General features: G+C 30.9%; 1 protein-coding gene and 1 pseudogene across 3 annotated transcripts; both read right to left on the bottom strand.

The window, feature by feature from the left end:
• Positions 1–267: 267 nt before the first annotated feature.
• On the bottom strand, positions 268–6,518 carry LOC111307689 (Eukaryotic translation initiation factor eIF2A family protein). 3 transcript variants are annotated; one of them, XM_022905800.2, is made up of 14 exons: positions 6,310–6,518; positions 5,865–5,928; positions 5,420–5,777; positions 5,001–5,187; positions 4,115–4,349; positions 3,932–4,000; positions 3,271–3,372; positions 3,108–3,148; positions 2,473–2,606; positions 1,625–1,688; positions 1,439–1,535; positions 1,249–1,355; positions 817–839; positions 268–725 (listed from the first exon to the last, which is right to left on the bottom strand). In XM_022905800.2, exons 2-14 carry the CDS (start codon positions 5,905–5,907, stop codon positions 629–631), a joined length of 1,557 nt encoding a protein of 518 aa, XP_022761535.1. In that variant the 5' UTR covers positions 5,908–5,928; positions 6,310–6,518; the 3' UTR covers positions 268–628. The 3 variants fall into 3 exon arrangements, with proteins under 3 accessions (XP_022761535.1, XP_022761533.1, XP_022761534.1); XM_022905798.2 differs by having other exon boundaries at positions 6,425–6,518; XM_022905799.2 differs by having other exon boundaries at positions 6,451–6,518.
• A 1,647-nt stretch (positions 6,519–8,165) lies between these two features.
• Positions 8,166–11,375, bottom strand: LOC111306994 (protein DETOXIFICATION 19-like; annotated as a pseudogene).
• Positions 11,376–14,803: the final 3,428 nt, after the last annotated feature.

Below are 14,803 nucleotides of genomic sequence, written 5' to 3'. Positions count from 1 at the left end.
GAGGACAAGATGAGATTTATGAGATAGAGTTTCAAATGGTAAAGGATTTCAGGAATGTATCCTATTTTGCCACACCTAGAGATTGGCAAGCATAAATCCTGTGCTTCAAAATCACTTAAAAGACAGCTATATATCTTAAATATCATCCAAATCTTCATAAACTTAAAGCTTTTTACCCAAAGTGTAAACAGCAGTTCAAATTTTATAACTTTCTGCTACTCTAACCATGCATTCAGGCAACCTCTCAAAGACTGCATCAGCAAATAATACAACCATATAACCGTCATGGGTTTTAAGCACCTAAGCAAAGTGGCATTTAGTATTTCACCATCGGCTCATTCTGGCCATCAATACCAAGGGTTCAAAAGCCCTAAGCTACATAGAAATGCGCATACACGGACACATGCTTTTATGTATACTTATATTTCTGCTGAGCTCAAAATTTTAACTCCCTCAACCCCCTCCCCAGTTCCCTCTTTCCTAGGAAAAAATGGGAAAAAGAAATTAAAGAAGAGGCCAGCAAAGCCAAAATCAAACAGAACAAATGAATGTTAACAGATCAAGACGGGTGACTGCAAGGTATCCAGGTTAAAATAGTTTTGATTGCTAGAGGGTAAAACTACACTTGTCATTTAGCCTCAGCCGCATTAGTTGCCTCAGCTGCCTTTTTTTCTTTTTGTTTCTCCCTCTTCTTCTTGTTTCTGAGGGCATTCTTGCTCATTTCTCTATATTAACATGGAACACTTGTGAGCACCCGAAAGTGCAAAAATCAAAACTGTATAGACGTAGGACAAAATTATATTAAAGCGAACTCACCCTGTAGTACTCCCTCCGAACAACTGGAATTACAAAATCATTAAGATAGTCAGGGCCACATACAGCAATTAAATTTACAGGAATGTAATCATACTAATGCAATCATAAGCTAGTAGAATGAGAGGAAGACTCAGATGTGCACAGTGTTATAGAATCCATAAAATATTCCTTTGCAGTATGACTCTGTAAGTAATAGTCTGCTAGTAGGAATGATGCAGTATCCCTTATTTTTTGCAAAATCCATACCCTACTACCTTCCATAATTGCAACTGGATCTTCAGTGATAGAGTCCATTAAAAAGGTGTACTTCCAAAATTGATCTTTAATAGCTGTCTTTTTTACTACTTAGTAAACTCTTATCTGTTTCTTGTTTATGAGTTGCATTTTGGTCAAATCATCACTGTAAGATACCCCATAGTTGTCAGAGAATACCTCTGCCTGAACTGCAGCTGCATTCTTAGCATGCGGAGGGCGATAAGCAGCAGGTTTCTGTGCTGGAGGGTTCACAGATGCAGGTTTTTTAGAGGTTGACCCTTGTCCTGGAAAATGATTAACAATGTTAACACATCTACAAATGAGAATTTGATAATCAAAGTTGTTTTAGATATAGAAGAAATAGAACCTTGTGATTTGGATTCTTCAACCTTCATGGAATCAATGGACTTAGTAAGTTCAGCAATTGGACCGAACTTATGTGGTGACTCTGGTTTCCAATCAGCCTGCATGAACAATAAACAACAGATCAAGTAAGGAAAAGTGCATATGAAGCCACTTCACAAAAAGAGCACTAACTAATCACAATACTCACCTGGAACAACTTGTCAAACATCTTCTTAAAGAACAACGATCCATTGTGGTGAAAAATTTTAACGCTTCAATAATAACAGAATCAGAAATTCATAAATGAACTATCCGGCAAATAATGGTTACTCTTGGTAATGGTCAAACAGTAAATATGATATCAACTATAGGCATATTAAAGAGAGACAAAAGAAGATAGATAATTGTTTTCATATCAAACAGGGAGAGAGAACAGTATGGGATGTTTGTACATTTTCCCTTAACAATAATATCTCCATAGTTGTTGACATGCCAAGGTTTAACTAGTCTCTTTATTGTTTAAAAGAGACAAACTGAATCTCTAACTCAGCCAGAGACCAACTCAGCTCAGCAACCAGCTCCATATAGGAGTAATTCTTATATAGCTTCCTACAAGGTCAAAATAGAACTCTACCAGTTCTATAACACCATGCACTATATAAATGTTCAGTTTTTGAGGTAAGTTTATGATTGAGCTCATTTTGAGCAACGCAAAATTTATTAACCACCGCTTAAATCATTTCTGCCACAAACTAAATAAAATTAGAACATGGTTTTGATTTAAGAATTGTCATCTAAATCTAAAGTAATGCATTAAAAAGGTCTTTAGATCAAAAGCATACAAATTCATAGCAATGGAAAGAAGCTTCTCTTTTCCAATGCTTTGTGACAAGAACAAGGTAATAAACAATTTAATGCATCAAAAGAATTAAAATCAAGTACACCATGTAGTTAGAACATATTGTTAGAAGTAACTATTATGGTGACTTGTAAATTGCAAAACTCCTCTGTACCCTGTAAATCTTCATTATAAGAAAACATCAATAATTAACATACCAATTGTCAACTTGGAGTCTGGGAGCTGTTGTGGCAGTCATGAAATAGCATCCATCAGCAGACCACTCACTCGTTACAGAACATTCAGCCCTAGTTGTTCCAAGCTGCTTTTTATCTAGAAAGTCCCAGAATGCCTGAAGTGTAAAATTAAACATAAATTAGCTGCATTAAGAATGTGGGAGGCAGAGGATTCATTGAGAAGAGGCCTAATGAAGAAACATGAAAAAACCAAAACCCAAACGATTCTCCCCCACATTAGGAGGGAAATAAAAACAAAAAGACTGAATCTATCTCCAAGGGAAAAAAAAAGTGGAGAATATAAATAACATTTATTCCCCTAAGGACCCAAAATCTCAATCTAACAAAGTAGATATGAGCTAGTGACACAAGATCACCCTCCAAGAAAAAAGGTGAACTGACTCCTGAGAAACAAATTCATGATCTAACCAGACACCAAGCTTGACTCCTTACAGTTAATTACTATCAACATAAGGATTAAAAGAAACCCCTGCTGGTGAAAGACATCAGCAAAAAGAAGAGAAATATAAAGACTAGAGAAATCATAGACTTAAGGCTACAAATATGTATAGTCAAAACCAGACATCAGCAAATAAGCAAATAACATGCATACTTACCATATCACCAGGCAAGTTACCAAAACCAGCCAAACACAGAACTGTATATCATAGACTTAAGGCTACAAATATATATAGTCAAAAGCAAAATGATAAGTTGATTAAAGTTCATTAGACTAACTACACAGCAAGAAAACCATAGAAATTATTTACAAAAGGATACATTTCCCCTTTGGATTCCATCGAATGGTATTGTAAGGACCAGATCCCAGCTCAAGTAATGGTTTGCACTTCTTGTCAAATACTGTTGCACTTGCAGGCATAACTGAAATTACGTTAAGAGGAAGCACAATCATCACAGAAATAGTTGCAGGAAGGATTAATAGTTAATGAAGTGAAAGGTTAACCCTTTGCTACCCTACTCTTTATATTGGTACCCTTGTTTGACACATCTGACACATCACAATTGGTGCATTGAGGACATATGACACTAAATATGAGGAAAAACTTGCAAAAGATTGAACATATCCAATTTGGGTGCATAATAAGGTCCCAATAGGACCCAAATCTGGAGCAACATCAGCTGGATCAAACAGTACCCTCTTTGACAAATTTTCCCAAAGAACTGACACAAAGACCTTAGAAACGTTAGAGAAAAGCTTCTTGACTATTTGTATGTAATGCATTAGAGGATGTACTCAAGGAGGAGCCTCCTTCGATGGATCAAAAGTGCATGCAATTATCACTCCAAATCCCATTACTTAAAAGAGTTTCATAAATAAACTTGCCAAATCTGGTCCAGTTAAAATCAAAATCCAATCACCCCAAGCGAGTGTTAAACACCCTGCCAAGTGCCAAGTTTTTTAAGATGCAGAAAAGGATACATCCATAAACAACAGCAAACTCTTTCCCAGAAAATGACCACTGAACATCATGAATAGGCCCCTCCTTACCTGCCAATATTCGTTATACAGTCAGTAAATTGTACATGATAAAGAAGCAAAAATTATTACGTTGCTTTCTGACTAAAAGAAAAAAAGCAGCAAAAGTTTTAAGCAAGAATGTACAAAGAGGCACAAGTCCTTCATGGGTCCCATCAGTTGTAAGGTAGTTCAGTTTTGATTCTCCATAATAGCTCTGGTTAGTCTTATCAACATCAGATTGCACCACAACTAGAAGTCCTGTTGAACCATGATTCCAATTTAACTGCACTGTAGAACATCGAAAAAAGCTTCGTCGGGCAAGAGGTTGACTCTGCAACTCTTTCCCAGAGGCATATATCTGGACACTAGCTGGACTCCCCTACAAAATGCAAAACCAAACCCAAATGTATTGTAAGTGTAAAAAGCTAGGCCCTCATCTCAAGTACTTCCACAGCTTTAAGGCTCTTTATATGTGGACTTCCTACTTACTATCTCTTGAAGACATGATTCCTACAAGCTGAATTGCTCCCCTCTTGTCAGTTATCAGTATCTAACATCCCCAGTATGACTCCTATGCTGTTTTTATTAGTTGACCTTTGATACTTCTTGATAGATAGTTGTTTTTCCTAATTTTGCAATTAAATTTGACAAAGTTTCATTCAGGAGACCCAAAGCACATGCTAATTTCCAGTGCTAGAGATAATATTCTTTTTTTTTTTGGCAAATAAGATAAATACTCCTAAGAAGTCAATTAGAACACAAGTCCAGATTTTACTTAAGTTTCACATAATCAAATACCCCGTTCCCATCAAATCAAATCATATAGTATTTATTATAAACTTTTAATTAACTTTGACCTGTTCCCTTTCTGCTACAATTGAAGCAGATTGAAGTTCAACTTCAAGACACAGCATGTTAACAGAATAATTGTGGAAATTATTAATCCAGTATAGGGTGATACCAATCCCGCACACTTCTTAGGATCTTTATTTTCTTAATAAGAAACCAGCAGAAGCCAAGGGATACCAACCTTAGATTCTGGAACAAATGCTGCCACATGGGACCCAGGAGCCTTGGAAAGCTCAACTGCAGCCACCCCGGGAATTCTCAGCCTATGAGAAATTCCTTTAGAGAAATCTGCAGCATCAAAAAACTGTATTTCATTTGTAGCGAGCCGGCATGCAACAGCTTCATCAGAACTGAACTGGACTGAGGGCCTGGGGCAGATTTAAAAGCAAGCTAAATATCAATTCAAAGATACACATGCCAGCAAACAAGACATAGGGAGACAGAAGATGCAAAAAAGAAGGATTTTAATGCCCCAAGTTGGCATCATTCGTAAACTGTTAGGCAAATATCCAGACTTAACAATTTAAAAAATACATGAATACTGTTATAACACAACAAATAATGCGTGCAACCATAAATATGCATGCCTATATATTGTACCATGTGGCTTTTGTCATGTTTTTCTGCAATTGCTGGTAAACAGGATCACCAGTCTCTATGTTCCACAAAACCACATTTTTTTCCTGGGGTGTAGTAGACTTCTGAAAGGTCTGAAGATAAGTTCCACGTGGGGACAAGGCAGAAGCAGCAACATTGGGGATTTGAAAACATCTAATCTCTTTCAAAGTGCTGGAGTCATAAACACTAATAGCAGCATCAGCTTTCGTAACCACAAGCCTCGAACCATCCTCACTAAACTTGGCACTAGTGCAAGGAACTTTTTCAAGCTTAATCCCAGGTTGATTATTGTTGTTGAATGGAGGCCCATTCCAGATAGAATATCCCGCCGGTTCTCGAACTACATTAAAGTTGAAAAAATGAGAAAAAATAACAAATTACATGGAGCTGAATTCTAAAAAGAGACATGATTATGACTATTAAGTACCTAAAATCTCCAAAGCTGGTGAAGTTTCCATTGCTGCAGCCATTGGAGGCTTAGAGAATTATAACTGCAAAACCCATGTTAGGTACAATTCAGGCACTAACATTTTTCATAGCAACTGAACTTCATTTTGAATTTACAACAAGAAGATAAAGATATATGCATATTAACTACATTATTATTACTTGAAACAAAATAAAAAATCAATCTTTCAATCAAGTTTGACGAAAATGGGAGGAAAAAAAAAGATAAAAATAATTAACATTTAAAGTTAAGGCTTTATGTGATTTTGCTTTTATGCATATTAACTACATTATTATTACTTGAAACAAAAAAAAAAAAATCAATCTTTCAATCAAATTTGATGACAATGATAGGAGAAAAAAAAAAGATAACAAAAATTAACATTGAAAGCTAAGGCTTTATGTGATTTTTCTTCACTACTTACTTCTAGCTTCTTCTAGAGTTACTATAAAACAAAAAATGGTAAAAGATAGAATTATTAAATGAAAACAAAAGGGAAACTTTCAGTTTTGGGGTTTTTTTAGAAATAAAAGAGGAACCTTGAGAAGCGGAGAGAAAGACTGACTAGAGGATGATAGCAACGTCTTATTGGTCGATCAGTGCGGCGGCTGAACCTTTACTTGCAAATCCGCTATTGAGAACTTGCGTTACTGTGCTTTCTACTCTGTCTTTGGGAGCCGGCTACAAACAGACAAAACGCATTCAAGATAGGCGACGTCGTTTCACGTTTCTACTGGCCTTTTCCTTATTTCCCCTCTCTCTCTCTCTCTCTTTTTCCTAAATATCCCAAAAAAAAAACATATAAAAAAGTTTTGCTAAATTACTACATGGATAATTTCCAAATCTTTTATTATACTTTGGGTTGATTTTAAATTTATTTTTATCTATTTTAATTTGGTTGAATTCACTCAGTCCATTTTTATTTTATTTAAATCAAAGGGAAAACCCTTTTTTAGGAGATGTATTTTATTTTTACAAAAAACAAAGAACAATTAAAAGAAATTATAAATTATTCAAAGTTATTTAATGGATTTCTTCCAAAAAATGATTTATACATATTTTTAAAAATTTATATTTGATATACTATTTAATTTATAAATATTATACACTATCAATAAAACATATAATCAATGATATTAGATAAAATTTAATTTTAAATATAATAATACATAAACTTAAAAAAAAATTTAACTAAATACATTTATTTTTAAAATTTTAAAATTAATTTTTTATAAAACATTATTATGTAATTCATTAATAATGTATAGATAATAGATCATCAAATATTAATTTCGAAGTAAACGTATGTATTATCAATTGTTTCTACCATAGAACAACTTTTTCTTTACATTTTCTTATTGAAAGAAGGAAAATTTTTTAATATAATTACTACTAATTTTTCTTATTTAAAATTAGGTATCTATAGCAACTTTGAAAACTCTAATAAACTAGGTTATTAAATAAAAAATACAAAATTCCACAGTTAATAAAAGCCAATTAAGTTTAAATTCATTAAATCAGTGTGGGTGAATGCCTAAAGTTCTTTTCTTTTGGCAAAAAAAAAAAAAAAAAAAGAATGCCTATAAAAAATTATACACAAAAAATAAATAAAAAAAAAAAACCCTTACTAGTTTGGTCCAAAGAAGAAATAAAGAGGGATGCCAAATCCAAGAAAACAGATTTTAGCAACTATATAAATAAATAATGTGAAAAATTATAGTTAAAATGACAGTAATGAATCTAAATTCCAAAAACAATATAACAATTTATATGTTGGTGTTGAGCTATCTTGGCCAGAGCAAATATCTAAATATTTTTATTATTTGTATCAATATGATATATTAAATTAATTTAATATATTTAATGCTATAGTAATTTAATACGATTTTTATCGTCTTTGTATGATCTTTTATAGCTTACTTATAAATATAAAAGTTTATACATTATTAGGGTAAGTTGAACCTACTTTTTTTTTTTTCTTTCCTATTTCGTTTCTGATTTGAATTTTTTTTATTTGTGTATCAAAATATAAACGCAAAAAACAAACATTATCTTTACTTCTAATAGTTTTTTTTAATCTTTTCAAAAAAATCCTAAAGTTGAAATTCGGCACCAAAAAAAATCTTCCAAATTAAATGATCCTTCTGCAAAAACTAAAAACCTTCTGAATATAAAAATGAAAAATAATTTCCGTAATGATAAATTCCTCAATCTATGTACACATTTCATTTCTGAGGTTTATATATTTATTTTTTGAGCAAAATGAATAGATAATCAAATTTAAGCTGAATTTGGCGTTTCCTCCTCTAATTCTTTCCCTGATGAAAGATCAACTCGAGTCCATTTTTTTATTTAATGTAATCAACGAGAGGATTACAGCTTGACATGACAGTCCACATGTTAGGCCTATCCATAAAACCTGTAAAGAAAATAATAGAAATGAATATATGGGGAAACCAAATTAGAAAAATCAGAGTTTGCATTTGTATTTTTTAGATATTATAATATTATTTTTTTAGTTTTAGTTATCAAATTTTAATATTTGTCGATCTCATATATGATTCATTTTTTCATAATATTATTATATAGTTTAAGGTAAAAATATATTATTGGTTATTAATTATGGTTATATTTTTAAAATGATCATTAAATTATTAAATTTTTTTAAATTTAATAACTAAAATTTGAGTAATTAAGTTTTTTTTTTTTTGTCATTCAACTATTTATCCCTAACAGTATTATGGTGTAGCAATAACACATCAATTGTTAGCTATCTGTAATATTGTTATGTCAATAAATTTTTTTTTTCAAAATTTATAATATCATGTTAGTAAAATCACGTGACATATTAGATAATATGATAATATCACGTAACACCTAAAAGTTGATGTGACATTATTATATTAGTATGCCATTAAAAATAAATAATTAGACGACAAAAAAATATTTATTTAAATTTTAATGATTTAATAAAAAATTTTAATAATTAAGTGATAATTTTAAAAACACAAGTAAATCTCAAATATCAAAAAATATATATTTGATTACATCTTTCCTAACCTTACTATACAGTTTAAGTTTAAATCCAAGCACAATTGAAATTGGCAGGCCAATCATATGGAAACACCCCAAGTTAATCCATGCAGCTAGGTGTTGCCAACCACATCCTCTAGTCACCCCTGAAACATCAAAATCACTAACATGTTAAATATATATTATAGTGTTTCATAAACCATGGGTAAATTGTTTAAATTTTATGATACTGATGAATAATGGTAGCAGAAAATTTGATTCGACCTGATAAGACGCATTGTAAGATATCAAGTGCTATTGAGGCTGCAAGTAAGGTGTCATTTTGGCAAATATATAGCTTTATCACTGAAGAGCTTTCAGTAAAGAAACCAACCCAAGTATTATGACCAAAGGTTATGGTTGGGACAGCTACGACAGAAAGAACGAGTGATAGCTTCAAGGCGACAGCCATGGCATGCTTGGCTTCAGCTCCCAATTCATTTGACACCCTTATGCTGTAAAAGGAAAAGGGCTTTTTCTTCTCTCAATATCTATGATTAACAGCATTTTAGAGCCTCAGAAATTGATATATTATTTGAAAACTAACCTTGCTGATGCACTCAGACCATATGAAATCATGTAGGCAATAGCTTCAATATTCAGGCTACAAATATCAAGCCAAAATATAGATCAATTATGGTTCAACTCGGAGAATTTAGGGAAAGGAATATGTTAAACAGTCTCAAAAGATTTCCATATCAATTAAAACCATTGTTTCTGTTACTACAATTTAACGTTGTCCAAAAAGGAAAAAGAGAAGCTTACCATATTGCAACCAATTAAAGAATTGAGTTTCGAATTTGGCATCAATCCTGCTAGAATTAAAAGAACCTCAAATGCCAAATACTCCAAACTAGCATGACAAAAAGAATGAAATAGGTGAGCTTGAATAGATATCTAAAGATCGATCTGTTCGTAGAATGTTGTACTTTTAATTTCAATGATAGGAATGTTGAAAATTTACTCACCACACCATTGCTGCAGAGGGAATGGCTAGTTTCAAGAGAGTGAAAATGTAACGAAATGATTCAAACGACAACCCTTTCCAGGTTTTCTCGAATCTCTCGGAGAAGATGACAAAGATTGCTAACGAAAGAAATGCCAGCCATATCGAAACCGAAGCTGCCAAGGCAGCTCCTTTCAAACCCATGGTTGTTCGATGAACCAAGAGGTATAGAATCCCAAAACGAACGCCAAATGGGATTCCTGCGAAGATGACCAAAAGGAAAGTAATGCCTTGTGCCTGACAATACCTCATGAAGTTTTGCACAAAACCAAAGGCAAATAAGCCTGGAATGAGATACTTGACGTAAAGGGCAGCAGTTTTTGCAACGTCATGATGTTGATGAAGAAGGACAAGGATTTGCTTAGTGAAGAACCAAAAGATGGATATGATGATACAGACAATGAAAGAAATTTGGCAGGATGTTTGGAGATATACTCCCAATTGTCTGTACATTTTGGCACCAAATGCTTGACCACAAACAGTTTCCAATGCTCCACTTAATCCTGTCTGATAAAAGATGAAAAAGATCATACAAGAAAATTTGTTATTATTAGTTCAAATGGCAAAGGCCTAAAAGGAATTATATAACAATACGAGAGTAAATTTCATCGTTAATTCATAATTTTTTTGCAAAGTTTTATTTAATTTCATTCGTGATTTAAGAAACTCGATTTTTCATTCATGATTTTTTGGATTTATTTCAAATTTATCAATCCATCAATATATCATTAAAATTTGGATGGAATGTGACAAATTTTATTGCAGTGGATGGATTTGAAACAATTTCAGTTTTTTAAATCATGAATTAAAGTGAAACATTATGCATGAAAACATCAAAGATGCTAAACGAATTATTAAATGTAGATCTCAAGAATCAGATGCAGGAGACAACAAATGCTGATTAGAATAGAGGGAGATAGAGATAATCGATTCACCATTAAACCAATACCAGAAACTGTAGTCCATGAATTGGAAAGCGTTGAACAAGCAAGCTCAAGTTCACCAAGGTGATCAGCAAACAAAACGGACACCAAAGTCATTGAGTAAACGAAAAAATAGGCGATGATCAAAGGCAATGCAGTCACAGTTTGTACTTTGGCCTCTTTCAAATCAAAAACCTTCATTCTCCACTTCCTTCCTCCTTCATTATTTCCTTCTCTACCATTACTAACCTCAAGATTTGGAGTAGTAGCTATTGTTGTAGTTGCCATCACAAACCCAGAAATTAATCCAAATTGATGGGTAATTACAATAGAAAACAACAAAAAAAATAAAGGGTCAAGTCAGAAATCAGAATATCTAGGAAAAGAAAGAAGTGAGTGTGAGAATAAGGCTAGTTCACTCCAAAAACAAGGAGGATTTGGCAGCTATAATGTGATACTAATTCACTAAAAAAAGCAATAAACATAAAGAAAATAGAGATCCTAAGATGCAGTGATACTGGTGCAATTCACCGGGTTTGAAGGGGTGTGTGTAAATTATCAGAATAATAGCATATCATGGAATATAAGCTATCAAAACTCGAGTTTTCTTAACCCCGAACGTAATCATTTGGTTGGTACAGTTATCTTTAAAAGATAATGGCTAATAAATCTAAGATTTAATTTTTAGCGCCTGCAATCTTTTCCACTATTGCTAACTTATAGCCATCTTTTAAGAATTTGAGTTTCCTTCAATGGCAGCAACCCTAGTTCAAGCTGGAAATTCAATCATGGCCGACCCTCTTAATTAATTTCTTACTTCTGACATATCTTTCCAATTATTTTTCAGGTGCCTAGATAGTAGTGCCACTCTTGCTAAACCCTATAAACTCCTTGTTACAATGTTTACATTTGGTCCATTGGTCCATTGTAATTGAAGTTAAATCCATTTTCTTGACTGAACTTAATTGGTGAAGTGCTCCCATACTTAAGAAGATACCAAGTTGGTTCATGGGAATAATATTGTAGATTTAACAGTTTTAGAGGTAGTTAAACAATTTCCGGAATTAAATTTAGAAGTTATAATCTTTTTCATTATTTGACTTTAATTGAAGGTTAAAGTATGAATTTGAAGATTGGAATAATTAAATCCAACCACCTCTCTATTTTTGTTAATTGATTCATAAAAATGTTATTCCATGGTTTTCCAAAATATTGCAAGTTCACATTTCATTGATTAATTTAAAGCATAATTGATATTATCTGTCTTGTCTAGTCCTAATTAAATGTTTGGATTAAATATAAAAATATTCCTATATTATATATTTTTTATAAATTTGATATCTAAAAAAAAAAAATTTTCACTGTTGCACCCAAGCTTTTATTACATCAAGCAATTTGATACTCCAGTTTAACACCATTAGTCAATTTACTTATATAATATTAATACCCAATAAAATTATAATATGTGACATAAATACTCAATGATTACTATAGTATCTATTTTCCACATCAATATTTAAATAAAATTTTAAATTTTTTAAAAATATATATTTTTAATTCAAAATTAAAAAAAAAAAAAGAAAAAAGTAAGAACCTAGGAGAGAGTAAATTAAAATTTTTGCTAACATAGTAATAACAGACATGGTGATAACTAGATATTTATAGCACGTGATATGATTGTATTAGATATTCACGCCACTAGTTAATTGATAGTAACAATGCAAAGTATCAAAGTATTTAATGGAATAAAAATCAAAATATCAAAATAAAAATTTTATTTTTTTAAATACCAACTTGATAAAAGATTTATAATATAGATGTATTTTACATATTAACCCTAAATGTTTCTTATGCCTTTTTTCGATCGTGTATGTTTGTAATTTTCTTTTATCATATGATTCATAGTTTCTTTTCAACTTCTTAATCCTTAAATCTTTATTATGCATTTAAATTTTCACGAATCTGTGATATCTAAAAATCTAATCAACATACCTATCATTTCAGTAAATGCTTCCTTGACGTATGGATAATAGTTAACCAAAGGTTATTAAATTACTATGTAATAATGTAAAGTCAAGGCCAATAATGATTAATTTTGACACTCAAAATTCATCTATAACTTGTTTATAAACTCAACTATCTTTTATTTATTTTGACAATAAAAAACATTGAATCGTACTAAAATCTCTATATTTCAATTACATAAGTAAACAGCTCATGTGATAGACTAACTATAGACATTTTTGTATTATTCTAATTGTTATCATATGCAAGACAACTATAGACATTTGACCTTCATTTCCTACACAATAATTCCCTTCACCCCACCTTGAGCATGCCTTCCCAACAATTTTCCAAGCCATCATTATAAAATCCTCCCTTCAACTATACAAAAACAAATGCAACCCCAAAATCATGACAATGGCATTGTTTTTTTCAAAGGCCCTTTTGATTTGTGGTGGGAGGGACTCCCACGGGTCTCCCACGGGTCTCCCACGGTTCACGAATGTCGTTTTATTGATTAAACCTTTAAAATTTTAATTATTTTCAATATTCATATTACGATGAAAATCTTTTTCATCACACATCCAAATGAAATATCATTTTATTTCTTTTTATGAAGAGTTGACCAAACCAAATAAAAATCCATTGTGTGATTAAGCTTCCTCTATCTCCATACAACTCCTTGTAACTTGCCATGAATGAATTTCCTTATACATCCATGAAGTACATATATTTTACATACTACTATCCCTTTTTTTTTTCTTTCAATTTGGTTAAATTTATTGAAACACCAAAACTTTGACCTTTCACTTGAATAATCTAGTTTATAAACCATGATAGAAAATGGGTTCTTTGTAATAAATGATCTATGATTGTTTTAATTTTTTTCCAACAAAAATTTAATTTAAAAAAAAAATTTAGACATTATTTTTTAAAAATAATTATATAAATTAATTAAATTAAATTTTAAAAATATTAATATATATAAAATTCAAATTTCAACGTTTATAATTTTTTATCCTCATATTATAATTATATTGGTATTAAAAAAACTTATTAATTAAGACAATTTAAGTCAAACATGTACAACCTTATTAATATATTATATATATATATATATTTGTCTATTCAATAAAGTAAGTAAGATGACCAAGTGTCCTGAATAAACCTTTTAAAAGAATAATTTTTTCTTTCATTCAAATCTGTACAGCTATAATTTAGTTAATAATGAGTGTTTAGGGATAAATTAATAAAATTAGGGTAAAATAATTAGAATGGTCCTTAAATTTAGTGACTGGATGAGAAAGAGAGAAATACTTTAATTAATGATGACAATGGACTTTGCATTAGATAGGACAAAAAATAATACGAAATATATAGTATCTTCTGTACCACATTTATATTCAATTATTTCTAGTTTTAGTTTTTAATTTTAATTTAGCATGAGTACCAACTTACCAAATTTGTAGCCCTATAACAACATATAGGATTATCAATTTTGTATTTTGAATTTAATTTAATTTAATTCAATTCAATTCAATATATCATTATATGCTTCGAGGCATTAAAAAAAATGATATTTTCAAACATTGTATTAATTTAATACAATTTTCAAGTTTAAAAGAAGTAGGTAGTTATTTTGGTGTAAAAAATTTAACATGAGAAAAGTTTTTTCAGGATCAAATAAATCGTAAACTTTAAAAATAATTTAAATTAAATTTATAAATCATTGAGATTGTTGATAATAAGATTCGAATTTAAATTTTATACACTTAAATTTGAATAAAATTTAAATTCGAATCCCTTATATATTAAATCTTTTAATAAAATTTAAATCTCTTATTTTTTCTTTTATCAACTAAATTTGAATTTTATTTGAAAACTCAAAGTTAGAAACTGTATTCAACCTCAAT

This window comes from Durio zibethinus, chromosome 22 (genome assembly GCF_047325235.1).
Source record: "Durio zibethinus cultivar Kanyao isolate XHJ-2024 chromosome 22, ASM4732523v1, whole genome shotgun sequence".
NCBI lineage: Eukaryota > Viridiplantae > Streptophyta > Magnoliopsida > Malvales > Malvaceae > Durio > Durio zibethinus.
The sequence above is the reverse complement of the archived record's forward strand: the minus strand, read 5'-3'. Positions and strand labels throughout refer to the sequence as shown.